This window comes from Anguilla rostrata, chromosome 13 (genome assembly GCF_018555375.3).
Source record: "Anguilla rostrata isolate EN2019 chromosome 13, ASM1855537v3, whole genome shotgun sequence".
Taxonomy (NCBI): Eukaryota; Metazoa; Chordata; class Actinopteri; order Anguilliformes; family Anguillidae; genus Anguilla; species Anguilla rostrata.
The window spans coordinates 34,263,075-34,286,202 of record NC_057945.1 but is presented as its reverse complement, the minus strand read 5'-3'; the positions used below and the strand labels follow the sequence as shown (position 1 = coordinate 34,286,202).

General features: G+C 44.4%; 1 protein-coding gene across 9 annotated transcripts; it reads left to right on the top strand.

Annotated features, from left to right (window-relative positions):
- Nucleotides 1-1,685: 1,685 nt before the first annotated feature.
- usp48 (ubiquitin specific peptidase 48) lies at nucleotides 1,686-22,223 on the top strand. Of its 9 annotated transcripts, none has more exons than XM_064304459.1 (28): nucleotides 1,687-1,863; nucleotides 2,790-2,924; nucleotides 3,752-3,869; nucleotides 4,118-4,259; nucleotides 5,187-5,314; nucleotides 6,024-6,148; nucleotides 8,419-8,527; nucleotides 9,401-9,534; nucleotides 9,753-9,835; nucleotides 10,142-10,321; nucleotides 10,710-10,847; nucleotides 11,341-11,490; nucleotides 12,224-12,424; nucleotides 12,733-12,847; nucleotides 13,115-13,257; nucleotides 13,416-13,505; nucleotides 14,213-14,433; nucleotides 15,040-15,270; nucleotides 15,887-15,948; nucleotides 16,226-16,336; nucleotides 16,735-16,868; nucleotides 18,180-18,286; nucleotides 18,428-18,532; nucleotides 19,161-19,367; nucleotides 20,313-20,438; nucleotides 20,543-20,591; nucleotides 21,121-21,147; nucleotides 21,476-22,223. In XM_064304459.1, exons 2-28 carry the CDS (start codon nucleotides 2,791-2,793, stop codon nucleotides 21,496-21,498), a joined length of 3,393 nt encoding a protein of 1,130 aa, XP_064160529.1. In that variant the 5' UTR covers nucleotides 1,687-1,863; nucleotide 2,790; the 3' UTR covers nucleotides 21,499-22,223. The 9 variants fall into 9 exon arrangements, 8 of the variants coding, with proteins under 8 accessions (XP_064160529.1, XP_064160525.1, XP_064160526.1 ...); XM_064304455.1 differs by having other exon boundaries at nucleotides 3,749-3,869; XM_064304456.1 differs by having other exon boundaries at nucleotides 1,688-1,848; nucleotides 3,749-3,869.
- The last annotated feature ends 905 nt before the right edge of the window (nucleotides 22,224-23,128 follow it).

The window sequence follows — 23,128 nt, the reverse complement described above, 5'->3', positions numbered from 1 at the left end:
TGACAACTAAGCAAAACCATTGCTGAAATGTACCTACATGTACATATGTGAATGTCTTTTGTATAAATGGTGACTACACATAATACTCTCATTGTGAACATTTGTATTTGATTAACCCTGTGAGGCAGTTTATAATCTTACAAAATTTTAACCTAGGCCTTTAACACATCTTGATAAGTTTTGACAAGTGGCAACTCGTACTTTGATGTATGGTAAAATTAGAATTGGTTAGTGGTGGAACCAACCTCAACAAGGCAATTTCAAATGAAATAAAATTAGTCAGCAGTGTTTGCATTCTCCAGGACTCTTTATTAAGCAATTTTCTATACACAGTGTTTATTCTCTCCCAGGTTGGATAGCAGAAATGTAATAGTAGGCCAGGCTCATCATTGCAATGTCCAATGACAGTTTAGAGCAGACAGGTGAGCTATACCATACAGCCAGTAGACCTGAGGAGTGTACCTCATGCAGTTTGCACAGGCAGACTGCAGCCGGAGAATGTGCTCTTAATGTAATGAGGCAGAGATCGGCACTAAAACCCTCCCTCCCTGGCCCTCACTTTGCCCAATTATGCAGTGCCCTGCTAGGCTGAAACCATGGGCGAAATTGGCAGGATATTTAATGCCCGTCATACGCCATACACTGAGAACAAGTGCTTTAGCTGACCACACTACCCTACAGCACATCATGGCCTTATTGCAACAATTAAGAGTACTGCATTAGGGGTGTGTGTCAAACTGAGGATGAAAGGCTAGTGAAAAGACTCCATTTTATGTTCACTCTTCCTCTCGTTGTTAATTTTTCTTTTTAATTTGCATAATATCATTTTTGTTTGAATTATCTATTTAGAAATTGTCAAATCCAGATGACCCATCATGCTGAAAGGTACCACTAGACTACAGAACACCACCTAGGATTCAAATGTGCAACCTTACAGTTAAGCTAATGAACTGGCTCTCTGTGAATGAAAAGCAGTCTCACAAGGATAATATCTTATAAGGAACTGCATGCCCATACAGAAAAGTAATATATTGAAATATATGAAGGGTAATTCAAAATCAATTTAAATATATTGTGTTATATATATATATATATATATATATATATATATATATTATACCTAAGCACATATATGTATTAAATACATCATAAATATGCTAAATCGGCCAATTTTGAATATTAAAAGTAGTATATTTGAACAGTATATTTGAAATATGTGTGCAATAAATACATTAAAAAATATAAGAACATACAATAAAATATATTTTTATATATACATTTTTCTGTACAGGTGCAAAGGATCTTGCGAAATATATATATATATATTCCATCTGGTGAATATTATCTGTGCTGGCCAGGCCTTCGCATTGCAAATGTTTGTTTAACATAGGCTCATATGGAGGATACAAGGCAAGCAGAAAACCTTCCTTTTGTAAGTGCATTCAGCCAGGACAACCGTATAAAAATAATATTTTCCTGGGGAACTTTATTAAAAATCTGAAGAATGAGGCGAGTTGGAGCACGTAGACCTCTTGAGCTGATTAATACGTTTAATGAACATGACAAAATGAGATAGCTATATATACACATCATGGAAAATGCATAAGTATTGTGCATGTATAGCCTCGCCTTAAATAATGGCAACCTGCAATCTCACGTCCACGACGAAGTACGTCACTGGAAGCGTGCGTAGTGCGTAGCATTTCGGTCCCCCAAACAAGTTTGAAAGTGAAGGAGGAAAATATATAGCGATTTGGGAGAAAAAACTGACGTACGGGCGCTAAATAAAAAAACTGATTATTATGGGAACATTTATGTGTGCCAAAACCGCCTAATCAGACGTTTATGGTAAATTCACACAAGGTTCGAGTGATCATGTTTTATTATTTTAATAAATAGGGAAATTGCAAGCTAGCTAGCTCGGTAGCCGGGAGCTAATATCAAATATTTAAAATGGAAAGCCTTCAGTGGCTAGCTACATGTCATGTATATCTAGCTGGCTAGGTTGCTAAAACTATCAGTGCGCAATAGCTAAAATTTTGTCGTTGGTTCGTGTATTTTGATAGTTAACTAAATGTAAGTTAGTTGTCGATAATTTAGCTGCACAATTTCAGTCCACTGTGGTATACTCAGGTAACTAGCCAACGTTAGCTTGCTAGCTAGTAATAGCTGCATATGCGACATAGCGAGCTCGTGCTAGCGCTAGCTAAATACTGCGTTGCACGTATTTTTACCACTTTGCGATCTGCATGATCTGCCTTTCTTTTTTGATTTCGTCTTGTTAAAAATATTGATTTTTTAATTTTTTATTTACTCTACTGCACTGGCAAGCCAACGTACTTTCATTATTCTGAAGTATCTATCCTGACCCATTTCTATCTAATGATACCTGAGAGATTGTCATAAGGCTGGCTTGCTTTTTGGTCACAGCTAACTAGCTATATCCAGCTAACACTAGCCGTCTGGCTCGATAGCTGGCGCTCCCGTTTCACGAAGATGACCACACTAACATTACGTTAGCTAGCTACCTGCGTCAGTCAACTAGCAAGCTATAATGTCATCTTTTAAAAACGTCATTTACCTAACCAGCTAGTTTAGCACAAACATGTGTATTGTTAACGCTGGATATCTAGCTAAAATGTGCCACCAGCCAGCCAGCTTGCTAGCAAGCAGATCTTGGAAATGGCTAGCCATGCCGCTAGCTAGCTATACTCGGGTAGTGAGTAGGCCGGTGAATCCGCGGTCTCTACACTGGAAATCTCAAGGTTAGTGTGGTGTTGTTTCCGTAGAATGGCCCCTCGACTACAGCTTGAGAGAGCCGCCTGGCGCTGGGTCGAGTCTGTGAGACCGGAGGATGTCAATGACGAGCATATAGAGACCGCATACCGCATCAGAGTACCGGCGTGCAAGAGAGGAGCGTGCAGGTAAATACAATAGTATGTTTTGAAACTAATATAGCTTGGTAGATGGCTGTTTACTACTGGCTACATGTACTGCACCGTTGTATAGTCAAAGAACAGAATTTAGACTGACTATATCATTGCATTGTCATCAGCAATTAACTGCATAATGTGTTTCGAATGATTACTACTCATGCATATGAGAAATTATTAAAAGCAAATATTTGTTTGGACTTTCTGCCTTTGTAACTTACGTTAATCATATGTCCAGGAATACATCTTGGTTATGTGTTATGATGTGGTGAGGCACCCTTCTTTGATGTCTTACCTTGTTGGAGAAAAAGATCTCCAGGATCTTTCCTGTTGACAATTCACAATTTCAGTAACATTGCAACTTTTGTCTGAATGTAATTACTGTGAGACCTGACCGGTTAGATTAGCCCTTTAAGATATAAGATCACAAATATGTTCTTAACTGAAAGCAGTGGAGTTCTAGAACGCTGACTTAGAATTTTGAAACATTCCAAAAGCTTTTCAAAGGCTTAAAAAAAGATTATGGAAGTGTAAATGTAAGTGATTAGCATGAATATAGCATAGGGGTGACAGCTCAGGAGGTAAGACCGATTGTCTGGCAGGCGGAGGGTTGCCGGTTCAAACCCCGCCCTGGGCATGTCGAAGTGTCCTTGAGCAAGACACCTAACCCCTAACCCCTAACTGCTCTGGCGAATGAGAGGCATCAATTGTAAAGCGCTTTGGATAAAAGCGCTATATAAATGCAGTCCATTTACCAGCATGAATATATTACTAGCAATTCTGGTAAATGTAACATTTTGCTTCTCTTCCTTCAGAAGGAATTGTAAAGGAAACCCCAACTGTCTTGTTGGCATTGGCGAGCATGTCTGGTTAGGAGAAATTGATGAAAATGCCTTCCACAACATCGACGACCCAAATTCTGAAAGGCGAGACAAGGTACCTTATTCCATTCATGTAACAGTTATGGCTGATTTGTAATATATGGAAATATATGATCAAAAATTTGTCAGTTCAACGAATGTTCCCTCAGTGTGTATTTTTGAGCCAGGTCACTGTTTACTATTTTTAGTTTAAGTATGGGGCATCAGCACGCCATACTTCAAAAGAGTGTTGAATCTCATGAGAGGTGTAAATCCAGGTGTTCAGGAATGTTTCTAACGACGCGGGGCACCTCTGTTTCCCAGAACACGTTTGTGGGGCTGACCAACCTGGGCGCTACGTGCTACGCGAACACATTCCTGCAGGTGTGGTTTCACAACCTGGAGCTGCGGCAGACCCTGTACCTCTGTCAGAACTCCCGGGCGGAGGAGCACAACCTGGACTCAGGTCCGCACCACCGCTCTCGTCCAAGCACTGTTTCAAGCTTTTTCCCCTCCCCTCCTTTTCTCTATCAGTAACTTCGTTAGAAGAGAAACTACAACAGAAGAGACCCTGTCTCACACTTTCAGTATTGATGAGTTGCTGACCTTCTGCGGAAGATGAGTCACGTGGTCTCTAACGCACTTGCAACCAATCATATTAGCTCGTGCCTTACCTTCAGCAGGGGGGTCTTTTGTTATTTTTGTTTTCAGAAAAATTCATTTCGATTGCATGGAAGTGTTCGGCTGTCTTCAGCTTTCCTGAACAAGGTCAAACTACAAAGAGATCAGAATTGACTCCCATTTTCAGGCAGAAAAGGAAATGTCAATAAATTCTTGTTATGCATTGCTGTTTTTCTCTTTTGAGAATATTGAAGAGAAACCATAATACTTTGCGTTGGAATACTGATTTAAGTAATGTGTTTGGGACCACAGAGTTAAATATTCCATTAATCAAATATTTCAGCTTGTCCTTAGTCATCACTGGTGTTACATTAATGCTCCTGTTGTGTAATACAGCATCCTCAGTCTAATACCGCATTAACAGCATTGTTGTCAAAATTGTTCCTATTAATTTTGGTGTAAGTCAGGGCTGCCCAACCCTGTTCCTGGAGATCTACCGTCCTGTAGGTTTTCACTCCAACCCTAATGTGGCGCACGCGATTCTACTAATTAGCAGCTTGACGAGATCTCTCGCTGTTGAATGAGGTGTGCTTTATTAGGGTTGTAGTGAAAACCTACAGGACGATAGATCTCTACCTGTTGAATGAGGTGTACTTTATTAGGGTTGCAGTGAAAACCTACAGGAGCGTAGATCTCCAGGAGCAGGGTTGGGAAGCTCTTACTGTGTTACTGTTCTTGTTTTCTAATAAATAAAGTTCATGTTTGATTGCAGACTACGAACCCCAGACCATATGCGAACACCTGCAGTACCTGTTTGCTCTGCTGCAGAACAGCAACAGGCGGTACATTGACCCGTCGGGTCTGGTGAAGGCGTTGGGGTTGGACACAGGACAGCAGCAGGTATGACTCCATGGTAATTAGCCATCGCTGGTGTTTCTGAAAGCCGTTCTCACGCCCAGAATGACAGGTCCCACCGCATTGTAGCAGAACATCCGTTTGAACACTTTACAACGCGTTCATTGTCTGCGTTATGTGATGACCGTGTTGGGCCTGTGTAGTAGAACCACCGTTGGGCAGCAGTGTAGTATAATGGGTAAGGAACTGGTCATGTAACCCTCATTGGGCCCTTTTGCAAATATGTCGATTTTTTTCTTGTTTTCTGTACAGTTAACAGAGAATTTTCCATCTTGCGGTCCAAGTGTTCGGACAAGCTTCTGTTCTTCTGTTCAGTAGTCATTTCCAAAAATGGAAATGTATTCAGACTTTTTTCCTCAATGGAGGACAGAACCCATTTTCTTTTCCTTTGATGATGTTATCAGTTTTCAGGGTATTATCCATTTGGGTGAAGGGAATTTGAAAGTACAGTTCTGCCCTTTGTCGTCATAGTGATGACAGTCCCATTTGAGCTTTTATTGTGTAGTAGAAAAAACAAAATAGTGTCAGATAATCAGGTATGTCAGATTTACAGGGTTAGAACAATCTGGATTGTACTGTATTTCATATGACTTCTAGGCAAACTTCAGAGTGCTCTTTGATAAGCAGCTGTCCTGTTGAAAAAAACATCTGCAAAATGATTGGCCCTTTTCTCTCCCTGGTTTGGTTGCTGCAGGATGCTCAGGAATTCTCCAAGCTCTTCCTGTCCCTGCTGGAGGACACGCTTTCCAAACAGAAGAACCCAAACCTGCACAACGTCATACAGCAGCAGTTCTGTGGGCAGTTTGCCTACGTCACAGTGTGAGTCTTCTCCATCTCCTCCAGGGTTCAGCCTGACTGACAAGCTGCTCTTTTTAATCAACTGAAAAACAAAAAACCAAGAGCATGGGCCAACAATTCATGTTTGAAGGGTACGCCGATAAGATATGGGGATCTGATTTTGATAAATAAATCTTTGAATGTTAATTTTCTGAATTTACAGTTAAATGCAAAATTATTTGGGACAGTGACACATTCTATGTTGTTTGGGCTGTGTACTCCAGCACGTTGGATTTGAAATGAAGCAGTGAATATGAGGTTAAAGTGCAGACTGTCAACTTTAAATTGAGGGTGTTTGCATCCGTACTGGGTGGATGTAAATAGGAATTTATTGCAGCCCTTTATAGGCATAGTGCCCTGATTTTTTGGGAGCAAAAGAAATTGGACAAATGATCTGGAATCAAGGCAGCAAGGAGCATATATGAGGAACACTTTTAGAAAAGTTTGGGAATTGGACATTCCAAATTCGGGTGGGATTGGAGATGCCAAATAAAAAAAATAAAAACCCCACATTTCTGGCGGACTAAAAATAAAGTGAAGGTATGCAGTATACAAACGTCTCTGCTGTAATGTGTTCCTTTTGAATAATTCAGAGTACTGTTGCCTTTAGTTAGATTTATGAGATATTTAAATAGCTGCCGCTTTCCTCAGGAGAAAGGGGATTTCAGGTGTGATCATGAGGCTGCAAGGTCAGTGTTATAGTTTGTCAGGGGACTGATTTAAAAGATGCCCCAATAAAGGGTCAGTGATATTGTGGTTTTGTCCAGAAGGAATGATAGATCTGCACGTTGCCCACGGCAACGTCCTTGCCTTCAGTTTATTGGTAGGTTTTATAAAGTCAAATGTCTGAATTGTATGTGCTTTGATATCAGTGCTGAGGGGATTCAAAACCTCAACTCTAATATATCACCAGTTATTTATCTTGGAAGGAAAGGTAGAAAGTGTGTATGGGGACTTTATGGGATAAGCTCAGCAGGGCTTGATGAAGTTTTATTTTTTGTATTTATTTCATGATTTACTTTTATTACGGTAAAGTTAGCAGGTTGTTTTGTATATCGGGGCTGCATGTTTGGCTTTTAAATTTAAAGATCGGGCTCTCTTGTTGATTTATATGAAACCCTTTCTTCTGAACTTGAAAAGATGTTCATATATCACTCCAGCACACAACAGTAACATCATTGCTCACTGTGCCGTTTGGTTTAATGTAGGAATGTGCTCAAGTTAGCTTATTGGTTAGTAATAATTCCAACACCCAGAACATAGTATGTCTAATATTCGTGTTGACAAGGTAGTACTCCTAGGATTTATACAAATGACTCCTTGTGATATAGTTATGAATTGTGCTCCTGTTCAGTAGCACAGAAGCAGTGGCATTCGTGGTCTTTGTTCTTAGCGATTTGACCAGGTTTGTCTGTACGTGGAAGGGTATGTGTTTCCTGCCAGTAGGGCAGTTTCTTGTGTCAGTGTAATGTTCCTACCTGTCTTATTGTTCCTGTCCATTGGATACTAGACCGTGGGGCCCATCCGTACACTAGAACAGAGCCATAATTGGATTAGCCACCCAGCAGCTCTACAGTGGTCCCAGTCATTTTGTTATCATGAAAGAGAATGTGCAATGTGCACCGTGCAATGTACTGTAATGGTGAGGAAACTGGGGCTTGTAACTTAAAGGTTGAATGTTTGATACCCAGGTAGGGCACTGTTACTGTTCCCTTGATCAGTGTGCTTAACCTGAATTAGTTATTATCCCGCTGTAAAAATGTATGGCTACTGTACGTAAATCGCTCTAGATAAAAGCATCACTGTGCAATGCATTGTGGGATTGCTGGCTCTCTAGTTCCAAAGTCTGCCCTCATGAACGGATGTTGATTTTTCTTCCAGGAGTGGTATTTAAATGGTCATTGATTTCCTTGGAACAAAGGCAGTCGGTTCAGCTTGAATGCATTAATCCAAATCAACAACCATTAAGACCACATGGTTTTATATGAGAATAGCCGATGCCCTTTGTAAACGGAAACTTTGGAGCCATAGCTATAAATAACACAGTATAAGAAATCCTGCGTCTGAGTGAAGCTTAGTATCTGTGTCAAAGCAGAATGAGCCATCTGACCTCACCACACACTGTTGTGAATGAGCTCCTCCCTGGTGTGATTTGGCCCCTCCCACACACTATGGTGAATAAGCTCCTCCCTGGTGTGATTTGGCCCCTCCCACACACTATGGTGAATAAGCTCCTCCCTGACGTGCTGCAGGTGTAACCAGTGTGGCCGGGCCTCCTCGCTTCCATCCCGCTTCTACGAGATGGAGCTCAACATCCAGGGACACAAGCAGCTCACCGACTGCGTCACCGAGTTCCTCAAGGTGCCTTCTCCCACGCTTTCTCTCATTCCTACATCATCCCTGTTATTCCTCCATTATTCCTACATCATTCCTGCTATTCCTCCATTATTCCTACATCATCCCTGCTATTCCTCCATTATTTCTACATCATCCCTGTTATTCCTCCATTATTCCTACATCATCCCTGTTATTCCTCCATTATTCCTACATCATGAATCAGTTATTCGTCCATCATTCCTACATCATTCCTGTTATTCCTCTATTATTCCTACATCATGAATCAGTTAATCGTCCATCATTCCTACATCATTCCTGTTATTCCTCTATTATTCCTACATCATCCCTGTTATTCCTCCATTATTCCTACATCATGAATCAGTTATTCGTCCATCATTCCTACATCATTCCTATTATTCCTCTATTATTCCTACATCATGAATCAGTTAATCGTCCATCATTCCTACATCATCCCTGTTATTCCTCTATTATTCCTACATCATCCCTGTTATTCCTCCATTATTCCTACATCATTCCTGTTATTCCTGCATCATTCCTGTCATTCATACATCATTTTTCTGTCATTCCTACATCATTCCTGTTATTCCTCCATTATTCCTACGTCATGAATCAGTTATTCGTCCATCATTCCTACATCATTCCTACATCAATCCACTGTTATTCCTGCACCGTTCCCGTCATTCATACATCATTTTTCTGTCATTCCTAAATCATTCCTCTGTCATTCCTGCACCATTCCTTTGTGAATATAAACCCTGTGCATGGATGTTCATGGATACTGTTCTCTGTAACCGGAGAGAGACTCAGCCAGTTACAGAGAAAGGAGAGAGAGAGAGAGAGGCCTGTGCTCACTGGTGGGGGGGTTGCCATTTTCAGGAGGAGAAACTGGAGGGGGACAACCGCTACTTCTGCGAGAGCTGCCAGAGCAAGCAGAACGCCACGCGCAGAATCACGCTCCAGAGCCTGCCTCGAACCCTCAACCTGCAGCTCATGCGCTTCGTCTTCGACCGGTGAGGGACCGCCCGGGCTCTGCAGGAGCTACGGCTGCTGTTTATCAGAGCGGCCTGCGGGGCCAGTATCACGACTCACACACCCGCTGCAGGAGTCCATTTACCTCTGTGGCTGTTGCTCTAGATTTGAGTCCACTGCAGTGTCTCATGTGGCCTGAAATGAATGCTAATGTGGTCTTTTGGCTGTCTCTCTGTCCCTCTGTTTTCCTTTTATTTAGGCAAACTGGCCACAAGAAGAAGTTGAATACATTCATCAGCTTCCCCGAGGTCCTGGACATGGGCCCCTATTTGGAACAGAAAGGTAACTTGCAGCTGCAACTTTCTTGCAGAGCTGAGTGCAGAGTTGGTCTTCTGGAATGTTTTATTCAAAATTCTAAGTCAGTGTTCTAGAACTCCATTGCTTTCAGTTACCAGCAGTGATTGTGACATCAGCATTAGAGTGTTCAGCTGAGAACATTCTAATCACACATATGTGTCCTTACGCGTTAAGATCGTGTTGCGGTTGGTGGGCGCGGGGTTCTGCGCCCTGTGTAAGCCGCTGTGTTGGCGGTCTCTCTGCCGGACGGCGTTGGGTGACGGCTGGCTCGTGCCCTTTGTGTCCCGCCAGAGGAGAAGTGCGTGTACGAGCTGAACGCCGTGCTGATCCACCGGGGAGTCAGCGCCTACTCGGGCCACTACATCGCCCACGTGCGAGACGCCCGCACCAGCGACTGGTACAAGTTCAACGACGAGGAGATCGAGAAAATGGAGGGCAAGAAGCTGCAGCTTGGCATAGAGGAAGACATCGGTGAGCATTCTCCCAGCCTGTGCCATCCTCTACCAGCCTATACCGGGTTACTGTATACCTTTTCCATGGTACCTCCTCAATTATGGTGCCTAGATGCAGTAAAATGATCAGCCCTCCAGTGATTCATCTTACACACACACACGCACACACACACACACACACACCTTTTTCATGGTACCTCCTCAATTATGGTGCCTAGATGCAGTATAATGATCAGCCCTCCAGTGCTCCATCTTATACACACACACACATACGCATACACACACACACACGCACGCACACAGAGACTGTGTTTCTCAAAATGACTCTAGCCTTTAGGATGTTCAGATGTGATTGCGCGCCATGTTGCGCGGTAGTTAGATCCTCCGCCGTGTCTTTCTGCTTCTAGCCGAGACTGTCAAGTCGCAGACCCGTAAGCCCAAGTGCAGCAAGGGCTACCACTGCTCGCGGAACGCCTACATGCTGGTGTACAAGCGGCAGATGGAGGACCTCGGCACCGAGACGGAGGTGAACATCGAGGTGCCAGGTGAGCGCCGTCTGCAGGCCTGCTGGCGTGGTTTGTTTAGTTGGGACACACAAAGCATCGGACCCTTCCGTGCTCTCGTCGTGTCCAAACAAACACAGCTAGTTGGGCTTGTTCAACAGGTTTCTTTTTTCTTAATAAGTGCATTTCTAGGACAAGTGCAAGTAAATCTGTAGACATGTAGACATGTTTTTCGTATGACTGTTTTAATGGCCAACAATCAAGAGAATGACTCATTGATAATGAAAAAAAAAACGTGCATGAGAGTGATGGAATGCATAATCACAATGTAAGTCTTAGATATGACTCAAATATAGCTTGATATTTCCTCAGTGAAGTGCAGTGAAGTGAACCCCCATTACCATACGACCCCAGTGGTCCTCTGTTTGACCCAGTGTGTGTGTGTGTGTGTGTGTGCGTGCGTGTGTGTGTGTGCGCGCGTGCGTTTGTGCGTGCGTGTGTGTGTGCGCGTGTGTGTGTGTGTCGGACCCCCCAGCCTTCCTGCAGAGGCTGGTGGAGGGGGACAACAGGAAGTTTGAGGAGTGGTGTGTGGAAATGGCCGAAATGCGGAAACAGAGCGTAGACAAGGGCAAAGCCAAGCACGAAGAGGTGAAGGAGCTCTACGAATTGTTACCCGCGGAAGACGGTCTGTAAAAACATTCCCGTTCAGTATCACAATCCTGACCCCCCCCCCCCCCCAAAAAAAATGAGAGGAAATGGCGTTCCCCTTTTCTTCAGTGACACAGTTACAGCGTTTCTATCCTCAGTGCTGGTAGCCTTTACATATAGCCTCAGTGCTTGTATGCCTGCCTTTACACTGACCTGTGCTTTGATTCAGCTAGTCTATGGGAGGATGTGGAGCGCTTTGTGATTGTGCCATTGGAAATAAGGGAACGTATGCAAATGTAGATTTTTTATCATACTCCCCCAGCTCATTTTAATCTGATTAAATGATGTATGTGTCTGTCTACACACTGTGTGTTTATTGGTGTACATTGTATTTGCATTGATATCAAAGAGTGCATCTGTAGCGCATAGATGTATGGAGAGACTGTTCTATATGGCAAAAGATACTCATGTAGTAGTGTACACAAGTTGGCACTCTTGTGTTTTACGGTTGCATGTGTTGGGTTGTTCGACGACATTAACCCTTGGAATGTTTTTTCAAAAATTCTAAGTCAGTGTTCTAGAACTCCACTGCTTTCATTCACCAGACGTGATTGCTGCACCGGCATTAGAATGTTCACTTACGAGCATTCCGGTTTTTGCCACCTCAAAGTGTGAAGGGTTAATGTTTCTCAGGGACCAGCTGTTGTTGGTTGGCGTCACCTTGGTGGACGCTTGACTCAGTCGGGCCCCTGTCTCTTCGTCTCTTGCAGGGCAGCCCTTTGAGTTTGTTCCCCTGGAGTGGCTGAAGAAGTGGCTGGACGACTCCACCGTCACCAAGTCCATCGACAACGCTAAGTTCCTGTGCTCCCACGGGAAACTGCACCCGGACAAGATCGCGGACGTCAAGCGCATCTCCGTGAGGGCCGCCGAGCTCTTCTTCGACCGATACGGAGGGAGTCCCAGGCTAGACCGTGAGAGTTTGATTTTACCAAATACAGTGCTCATTGATGCCCATCATTTTGGATGCGATGTTGGATATCAGGTGTCCACATACTTTTGGCCATGTAGTGTATTTTAGTAATGTTCCAATGTGAATGTCATCTCACATCAGACCAGTGTGTTACTATACTCTGTGTGTTTCCTGAATTGTGCTGTGGGCCGGTTGGTGTGTTGTCTGTGTGTGGTGTATATGACGGGGGGTTGGGACATGGCTTCTGTGTCCCCCCCCCCCCCCCCAAACCTAACCCTGTCACCCCTCCCCCCCCCCCTTCCTTTCCAGGTTCCTCCCTCTGCCAGGACTGTGTGGTGCAGCGATGCCGGGTTCTGCGGCTAAAGAACCAGCTAAACGAAGACTACAAAGAAGTTTCCAACTTCGTCAAAATGCCACTAAAAAGGTGATCGCAGCGTGATGAAGTCCACTTTCAGTTTGTGTTATGATGTGCTGGAAGCTTCACACAACATCAGCGAGTGAGGTTTGCAGTTGACCGCGAGGGGCTTTGTGTGTGGCAGTAACGTGGGCTTTTGTGTGTGGCAGTAACGTGGGCTTTTGTGTGTGGCAGTACCGTGGGCTTTTGTGTGTGGCAGTAACGTGGGCTTTGTGTGTGTTGTAGTAATGAGGGCTTTGTGTGTGTTGTAGTAAAGAGGGCTTTTGTGTGTTGTAGTAACGAGGGCTATTGGATTGGGAAAGCCTCTTTGAGGAGCTGGAGACAGCTGGCCCTGGAACAGCTGGAGGAAGAGGAGGAAGAGACCAAACACACTAACGGGAAAGCCAACGGCGATGAGCTGGACATTTCAGCCGCGAAAGGTACACTGGGCCTTCCTTCCATCATCGGTTAAAACGCTATAACGAAGTCCAGGTTTCAGTTCTAATTACAGTTGCCTTTGTAGACGTAATTTATATCGATGCGGTTCTGTTGATCGCATGTTAAACGAACGAACGTTTCTCTCCTTCGTTCTCTTCAGGTGAACCTGATTCGGACGCCCCTGAGGTGAAAGAGGAGGGAGACGAGGAGGAGATGAAGACTTTCAATGAGGACATTCTCTGCCCTCATGGTGCGTAGTGCTTTCAAGGGTAATTACGCCCTAGATCCCTTTTTGTTTTTTAGCTGTAAACAAACATTTTAATCCGTGCCATTATTTCAGCGTTTCTGAAAGTGTATCATTTTATCAGAAAAAAACTTGTAGAAAACGTTTTGGTGCTGCACTCTAACTTTTGAAAAATGCTTTCTGCATTCCACTCTGGCCCGGCCCCAATTGTGATATCTGAGTGCCTCTTTGGAGATACTACTATGTCATGTAGATGTCAATCAAGATCTCCGGGCAGAAGATTTACTTTTTAATGCGATGGAACACTGCACGCACCCGATTGGCTAGATTGATTTCAGCCCAACGGTTTTCAAACCGGAGAAACATGGTGGCCTGTTCATAAACCTTGTTATATTCCACCTGAACAGTCTACTAAAATATGTTTGTGAAACAATGAAATTACTCTTTAATTGTCTGGGCCGGAGGTGTCAGTTACAGTGTTGTGAAGTAAGGGAGCCAGTTTATCACAGGGTCCTTACCCAGCAGCCCCTACTCTTTCATGCATTTGCCCTGACAGGATGTACCATTTCTGAAGCCCTTGTGCATGACTGAACCCTCAACCCAGTGGGGGACAGAGCAGATGCAACCGAAGTTTCACAGCATCTGTCTGTTTGTGTGTGTTTGTGCGTGTTTGTGCGTGCCTGCGTGTGTGCGGTTGCGTGTACATCCTCCAGGGGGCCTGAGCATCCTGGAGAGCGAGAGGAAGCTGATCTCGGTGGAGGTGTGGAGCAGGCTGGCAGTGTACTTCCCCAAGGCCCCAGAGTTTAGCCACCACCAGGAGCCCTGCCAGCAGTGCCTGGTGAGAGAGCAGCGCCACCCCCACAGCCAAGCAAGCAGCAGTACCCACAGAACAGTCAGGCCTCACGTAGTCTCCCTCTGTCAACGGCCAGCCCTGGTATTTTCTCCTCGTGGATGTAAAAATGAATGAGAAATATGGAAATAGTGATGTTTTGAAATAAATAATGATAATGGTGGAAGGTGATGTTGTGACATGAATGAGGATTATGGTGGAAGGTGATGTTGTGAAATGAATAAGGATAATGGTGGAAGGTGATGTTGTGACATGAATGAGGATAATGGTGGAAGGTGATGTTGTGAAATTAATGAGGATAATGGTGGAAGGTGATATGAAATTAATAAGGATAATGGTGGAAGGCGATATGAAATTAATAAGGATAATGGTGGAAGGTGATGTTGTGAAATGAATAAGGATAATGGTGGAAGGTGATTTGAAATGAATAAGGATAATGGTGGAAGGTGATGTTGTGAAATGAATGAGGATAATGGTAGAAAGTGGTATGAAATTAATGAGGATAATGGTGGAAGGTGACATGAAATTAATAATGATAATGGTGGAAGGCGATATGAAATAATAAGGATAATGGTGGAAGGTGATTGAATAATAGGATAATGTGAAGGGATTTAAATGATGGGTAAGGAGGTGATTTGAAATGAATGAGGATAATGGTGGAAGGTGATCTTGTGAAATGTCTCTCCTCAGAGGCTGGACAGGGAAGGGAAGGAGACCGAGGCTCTGAACAAGATGATGGCCAATGAGCAGAAGACGTCTCTGCTGAACCTTTTCCAGGAGAAAAACAGACCCACACTACAGAAATGGCCTCAGGTGCTACAGCACAGTCTGGAACCACAGTCATCACAGAACCAATATGACAGCACAGCCTGGAACCACAGTCATCACAGAACCAATATCACAGCACAGCCTGGAACCACAGTAATTACAGAACTAATATCACAGCACAGTCTGGAACCACAGTCATCACAGAACCAATATCACAGCACAGTCTGGAACCACAGTAATTATAGAACCAATATCACAGCACTGTCTGGAACCACAGTAATTACAGAACCAATATCACAGCACAGTCTGGAACCACAGTAATTACAGAACCAATATCACAGCACAGTCTGGAACCACAGTCATCACAGAACCAATATCACAACACAGTCTGGAACCACAGTAATCACAGAACCAATATCACAGCACAGTCTGGAACCACAGTAATCACAGAACCAATATCACAGCACTGTCTTTATCCAGATAAATCCGAGAAATAACGTTATATCACAGCCTTTGTCCCTGTTTCTGTACCTTACCTGACTGGTGTATTATTACAGTCATCAAAGTAACAGTATTACAGCTGTGTGTATCTGCGCTTGTGATAAAGGTAACCACAGTAGTGTTTTCAGCCCAGTCCTCCTTCAGCCTGTGGAGCAGGCCAGTGTATCAATGTGGGGGTAATAGTCAGTGCAGCCCACAGTTCACTGTGATTGCCTGATAGATGTGCTCTCCCGTTCACTTCCCTGTTTGTTGTACTTTCTTATTGCAGGAGACAGATGTTCTTTATATTGTTTCCCTGTTTTTTGTGGAAGAATGGAAAAAGTTTATCAGGTGACCTGTTTTGCCTCATCCTTGTTGTTCACATAGTTGATGTGTTGTTTTGATGTGCAGACATGTATTAGCAAGTGTATTCATTTTGCCGCTTGAAGAAAATGAGTTTAACCGATCAGGCGCGAGCGCTTTGTAGCTTCGCGTGTGTGGGCTTCTGAGACCCGTACCGGCTCTCGGGCCGCGGGCTTCTGAGCAAACGCGACCGCTGACGTTCAGAAAGATGAGTCATGTCTGCTGTCGTTGAACCCGTCAATCTGATGTGAGCCTGGCGTTTCAGGCGACCGGCGAAGAGCACCCCCGTGTCCAACGTGGGGAACAGCGTCCTGCTGTGCCCGCACGGGGGCTTCATGTTCACCTACGACTCCATGGTCAAAGGGGACGCCCAACAGTGAGTACGCGCGCCTCTCCTCCCTGCTCCGGACCCTGTGTCTCTACGAGGGGCACAGTCCTAGAGCGTAGCATTGCTGACCCACTGAAGAGCAGCTTTTTGGAGTGTTTTCTCAAGTCAGTGATCCGAGTCACCCAGGAAGCTAGCGTTCTGTCACTTATTCTGATGTTTCAGTGTAGCCGTTACTGTCAGCATTATTACCTCTGCTCTGCTTTTTAATGGTGCCCAGGTGAAACCAACAGTTAATCACCTTTTCTTCAGCCGTTAGTGCAAGAGCTGGGCAGAGGACTTTGCTACCTGAGCGCGCATATTCTGTTGTACTGGGCTTCTTCCCAGATTCACCAGCAGGGGGTGCTGTCGACACTCACTCTCACGCAGTCTGTTTTTCCATTGCACAGTATAGCCCTGCTCTGGCCAAGTGAATGGGATGTTATAAGCAGACTGTTCCTGGTGGATCAGCCCATTTCCATCTGCAGAATTAGTGAGCAAACACCAGATGGCGCTGTGAATGTAGAATACAGAACTCAGCCAGGTGAGTAACAGGGATATTTCAGCTTTGGGGAATTACTCTGGCAAGGGATTGCTTTTCCAACAAAAGGGAAGAAATGTAAAATACTTTTTGTTTGAGTGCTATTGGTGGTTTAGGTTGAAAAGTTTAAGGATAATTTCAAGGTTTGTAGTTTGCGATGGCTACATGGCTTTTAGGAAATTGGGAGTCTTTACTGTAATCTAAAATAACCAAAACCTTTACCACCCTGAATTTCACTTGGCAGTCTTGACATTCTATGAGTAAACACTGTCCCAGAGAATCATGCTGAAAAGATCAGGAGTGTGTGTGAAAATCTAGTGTAGATGAGTAAGAGCTGTGTAGTGTGAGTGCAGTGTTTATCCAGTGATGAGTGCAGTATATATCCAGTGGTGGGTGCAGTGTTTATCCAATGATGGACGCAGTGTTTATCCAGTGACGGGTGCAGTGTTTATCCAGTGATGAGTGCAGTATATATCCAGTGGTGGGTGCAGTGTTTATCCAGTGATGGACGCAGTGTTTATCCAGTGATGGACGCAGTGTTTATCCAGTGATGGACGCAGTGTTTATCCAGTGACGAGTGCAGTGTTTATCCAGTGACGAGTGCAGTGTTTATCCAGTGACGAGTGCAGTGTTTATCCAGTGATGAGTGCAGTGTTTATCCAGTGATGAGTGCAGTATTTATCCAGTGATGAGTGCAGTATTTATCCAGTGATGAGTGCAGTATTTATCCAGTGACGCGTGCAGTATTTATCCAGTGATGAGTGCAGTGTTTATCCAGTGATGAGTGCAGTATTTATCCAGTGACGAGTGCAGTATATATCCAGTGACGAGTGCAGTATATATCCAGTGACGAGTGCAGTATATATCCAGTGATGAGTGCAGTATATATCCAGTGATGAGTGCAGTGTTTATCCAGTGACGAGTGCAGTGTTTATCCAGTGACGAGTGCAGTATTTATCCAGTGATGAGTGCAGTATTTATCCAGTGATGAGTGCAGTGTTTACCCAGTGACGAGTGCAGTATATATCCAGTAACGAGTGCAGTGTATATCCAGTGATGGGTGCAGTGTTTATCCAGTGACGAGTGCAGTGTTTAGCCAGTGACGAGTGCAGTATATATCCAGTGATGGGTGCAGTGTTTATCCAGTGACGAGTGCAGTTTTTATCCAGTGATGAGTGCAGTGTTTATCCAGTGATGAGTGCAGTTTTTATCCAGTGATGAGTGCAGTGTTTATCCAGTGATGAGTGCAGTGTTTATCCAGTGATGAGTGCAGTGTTTATCCAGTGATGGATGTGTGCGTCTGGGTTTTTTCAGAGCTGTGCCAGGACTGCAGAGAGGGGCTGATATTCCAGCAGCAGCGGGACATGCGGGAGTACGCCCAGGCCACCGTCTACATCCGCAAGGTCGTCGACAACAAGAAGGTGAGACCAGCAGCACACCTCCTTACCTCCGAGCCAGCCAATGAGCCGTCCCTCTCCCTCTGTCTCACTCTCTGTGTCTCTGTCTGTATCTGTCCCTCGCTCCCCACCTCCTCCTCCTCCTCCTCCACCTCATCTCCCCAGATTATTAAGGAGGCCGCGCCCGAGTTCAATGTGAGCGGCTCAGAGGCCGAGGACGAGAGGGAGGAGAATAAAGGAGACGGAGAGAACGACCCGGATTTCAATCAGGTGACCTCCCACATCCACACACCAAGAGCTCTGTTCAGTTCACCACATCCACACACCAAGAGCTCTGTTCAGTTCACCACATCCACACACAGGAAGAGCTCTGCTTAGTTTACCACATCCACACACTCAGAGCTCTGCTTAGTTTACCACATCCACACACTAAGAGCTCTGCTCAGTTTACCACATCCACACACTCAGACCTCTGCTTAGTTTACCACATCCATACACTCAGATCTCTGCTAAGTTTACCACATCCACACACTCAGATCTCTGCTTAGTTTACCACATCCACACACTAAGAACTCTGCTCAGTTTACCACATCCACACACTAAGAACTCTGCTCAGTTTACCACATCCAAACACAGGAAGTGCTCTGCTCAGTTTACCACATCCAAACACAGAAGTGCTCTGCTCAGTTTACCACATCCACACACTAAGAACTCTGCTCAGTTTACCACATCCACACACTCAGGCAGAGCCCTGTTCAGTTTACCACATCCACACACTGTTAATTCCTATAAGTCCTGATGAATGCAGTGTTAGAACTGTGACAGGATGAGTAGCAGTCCACAGTCTTACCTCACTGTACCGGTGAATGACGAAGGTACTCGCTGTTCCTCTGTCCAGTCAGAAGATGGCGCCAAGCGTCAGAAACTGTGCGAGTCCAGCGGCTGTCCCAGCGCCAGCCCCAGCACCAACGCCAGTGCGGCCGCCGCTGCCGCCATCGCCGCCCACAAAGCGGGCATCCGGAGGAGCACGCGGCACCGCAAGCTGCGCGGGGAGAAGGCGCTCATCGTCTCGGCCAATCAGACGCTCAAAGAGCTGAAGATCCAGGTGTGCTCCTCCCCTCGAGACTGCTCTCTCTCTCTCTCTGTCTCTTAATACAGATGCGCATTCGGTCACTCAGTGCAGTGTTTGTCCGGTGATGAGTGCAGTTTTTATCCAGTGACGAGTACACTGTTTATCCAGTGATGAGTGCAGTTTTTATCCACTGATGAGTGCAGTTTTTATCCAGTGATGAGTGCAGCTTTTATCCAGTGATGAGTGCAGTGTTTATCCAGTGATGAGTGCAGTTTTTTATCCAGTGACGAGTACACTGTTTATCCAGTGATGAGTGCCGCTTTTATCCAGTGATGCCTGCAGTTTTTATCCAGTGATGAGTGCAGTGTTTATCCAGTGATGAGTGCAGTGTTTATCCAGTGATGAGTGCAGCTTTTATCCAGTGATGAGTGCAGTTTTTATCCAGTGACGAGTGCAGTGTTCATACAGTGATGAGTGCAGTGTTTATCCAGTGATGAGTGCAGTTTTTATCCAGTGATGAGTGCAGCTTTTATCCAGTGACGAGTGCACTGTTTATCCAGTGACGAGTGCAGTGTTTATCCAGTGATGAGTGCACTGTTTATCCAGTGATGAGTGCAGTGTTTATCCAGTGATGAGTGCAGTGTTTATCCAGTGACGAGTGCAGTGTTTAGCCAGTGATGAGTGCAGTGTTTATCCAGTGATGAGTGCAGTGTTTATCCAGTGATGAGTGCAGTGTTTATCCAGTGATGAGTGCAGTGTCTATCCAGTGATGGGTGCAGTGTTATCCAGTGATGAGTGCAGTGTTTATCCAGTGATGGGTGCAGTATATATCCAGTGATGGGTGCAGTATATATCCAGTGATGGGTGCAGTATATATCTAGTGACGAGTGCAGTATATATCTAGTGAGTACAGTCGCTCGAGCATTCGGTCGCTCGGCGCAGAAACGCGTGTGAACCCCGCTGGCGCTCTGCTCACAGATCATGCACGCCTTCTCCGTGGCCCCGTTCGACCAGAACCTGTCGATAGACGGCCGCTGTTTGACGGACGACTCCGCCACCCTGGGCAGTCTGGGAGTCATTCCAGAGAGCGTCATATGTTTAAAGGTACGGGAGCGTCCGTCACCCAGCGCACCCTCTCCTCCCTTTCTCCTTTAGCAGCGCAGTCAAGAGCTCAGATTGTCTGAAACGCTGTGATCTGTATTCGATAGGCTGACGAACCCATAGCAGATTATGCAGCGATGGATGATGTATACCAGGGTAAGTTTCCGCTCTACATTTATATATATATATACATAGGTTGTATTTCTGTTAGAAGTTCCCATTAATACACAAGACTTCTTGTGTGATGTGTGTTACACAAACTGACAGGCTAAGCACCGTGCCAACGAGTTAGCCACGCCCCCTCATTAATATTCATAGGCAAGGGCGATTCAGGACAGCAATCCTAGGACAGAACCTTTTAGGGTGAAAGATCTGCATTCACAAACCACTACAGCACTGAAGAAGAAAAGGAAGTATAATTTAACCAAGTACAGTAAGTCAGTGGTGATAAATGCTTGACGGTAAAGGCACCTGTTTTTATATGGGTAGAAAGAGAATTTACATAATGAAAACAGTAGTGTTTTAACAACAGGGAATTGAACGTTCAGTGTTCGAGCACTGGGGTGAGATGTCATTCAGGACATACCCACATACTATGCTGTCAGCCAGTAAGATGCTGTTTGCAGTGGGGAATGTGCAAGACTCGTGATTTTAACTGTATATTTGTCGATCTGTTATGTTGCAGTCTGTATGCCCGAAGAAGGATTTAAAGGTAAGAGTTTTTTTTCTGTCATTTTCTTGACACAGTGTTGATAAAATGTAATGCCAAAGGTTATTAAGCCCAGAAATGCTTGAGTTTGAATGAACATTATTTCAGAGGTATTCATTCCACACAGAAATGAGCTGTAGTGTCCTCACTTAACGACTGACTGCCAGACATGTCACTAGGGATTAAAAAGCAACAGTGGCACGTGCTCAACTGTAATCTGAGTGAATTTAAAGCAAATTTCCCTCAGGTCTCAAACATCTGCTTGTCCACACCTGTGGTGTTATTCAGTTTGTAGTTTGTTTTTAAATATGATGTTTTTATTATTTCACAGGCACTGGGCTTCTTGGGCACTGAAGAAAATATTTCCCCGTGACAGAAGTTGGCAATATCAGACCAAAAAGCTTGACATAGCTGAAGATGGCAGCTGGTGTAAAGTGCTTTGGTTTATTTACATCGTGACTGTATTTTGCAATTCCTCTTTAAATGTTCTGTTCTCCTACATTTGCTTGCTTTTAATATTTAAAGACGTTTATGCATTCTATAAAACGTACCGGACTGCAGATCACTATTACTGCTGTAGAAACAGGAACGGGCGGGAGGCGGCCCTTGCACGTTTCCAGTTGAAGGCGTAAGGGCGGAGTCGTCAGCCGCAGGTTGCCGTGACGCCCGTGAGAGCTGGCTCGTTCGTTTGAAAATGCTCATTTGGATTGTCACAGAGAGGATTTTCAGTTTGATCTTATGAGGAATACCTTGGTTCTACTGAAGCTCGTCACATTACTAATATATTGTTAAGATGTTTAAGAATGCATGAGCAATTTTTAAATATTGAAAATATATAACTGTTCTCGGGTATAAGATTAAGTACCTCAGCAACAAAATAATGTCCCCCCTCTCCCCCCCATGATATTTAGGAACATCACATGCCAAGGGAAAAAGGACAGATTCTGTTTTTTTTCTTTCGGTTCTTGCGACATAGCATAGATATGCGCTGCGGTCTGTCATAGGGTTCAGCCGTTTATGTGAAGGCTTCCTTTCTGTACGTTTTTTCATACTGGCAATAAAGTTTTTGTTTTCTTCTATTTTCATGTGGCTGACCTCTTTATTCTTCTGTTCCTGGAAAGGTGGTGGGTATGAGTCCTGACCGTTGCATTAGTGACTCCTACTGGTTGGTCGGGGCTCCTGTTCAGCAGGGAGGGGATCTGGGGGAGATAGCGTGAACCTCCACGCGTGTTACGCTCTCCCAGTGAAACTCCTCGCTGTCAGGTGAAAAGAAGCGGTTGGCGACTCCACATGTATCGGAGGAGGCATGTGGTAGTCTACACCCTCCCCAGACCAACAGAGGATAGCGCAACGACCGGGACTGTGATTCACACGGGGAATTGGTATAACGACTAAATTGGGGAGAAAATGGGAGAAAAATGGCAACAAAAAAAAAATAATTCTTCCTCCTTGAACTGCACATATTTCTACATGAATAGTACCATCGTGTGATTAGTATTCATTCTGTCGAATGCTGAGACCTAGAATGGAGTCGGGATTTGGCAGTCATTTTGTTTACATTGAAGATGTTCTTCATCGTTGTGCACAATTAGGTCCATTATTCCGGAACTTTCCTTTTCTGTTTTGACAGCGGTATCAGCCTGCTTGTGGCACTTAGCTGTAACTACAGTCATAATACAACAAAAGTAATACATGTAAGTACATTTGATAACCATTTCAACTTAATTTCACAGTGCAGGTTTCTGATCATGGATTGGATATATATATGTGTGTGTGTGTGTGTGTGTGCACATGAAGGTAATAAACAACCAAAAAAGTTATTTGACCATAGGAATTTTCAGAAATCTCATTCGCCATAAAATGTCAAAGAGAAGCATTAACCTTGTAATTTGGGGAAAAGGTTGTTTTTATTCACTTTTGGTGCCACCTAAGTGTGTGTATGTATAAATGTAGGTCAGGGTTTATGCTGTCCAAGTATCCTTAA

Coding starts and splice junctions, on each gene's coding strand:
- usp48 (XM_064304455.1), top strand. CDS start 2,791: ATGGCCCCTCGACTACAGCTTGAGAGAGCCGCCTGGCGCTGGGTCGAG. Junction 14,434..15,039: donor TCTGTCAACGGCCAGCCCTG/GTATTTTCTCCT, acceptor GTCTCTCCTCAG/AGGCTGGACAGGGAAGGGAA. Junction 15,271..15,886: donor CAGCACAGCCTGGAACCACA/GTAATTACAGAA, acceptor TTCTTATTGCAG/GAGACAGATGTTCTTTATAT.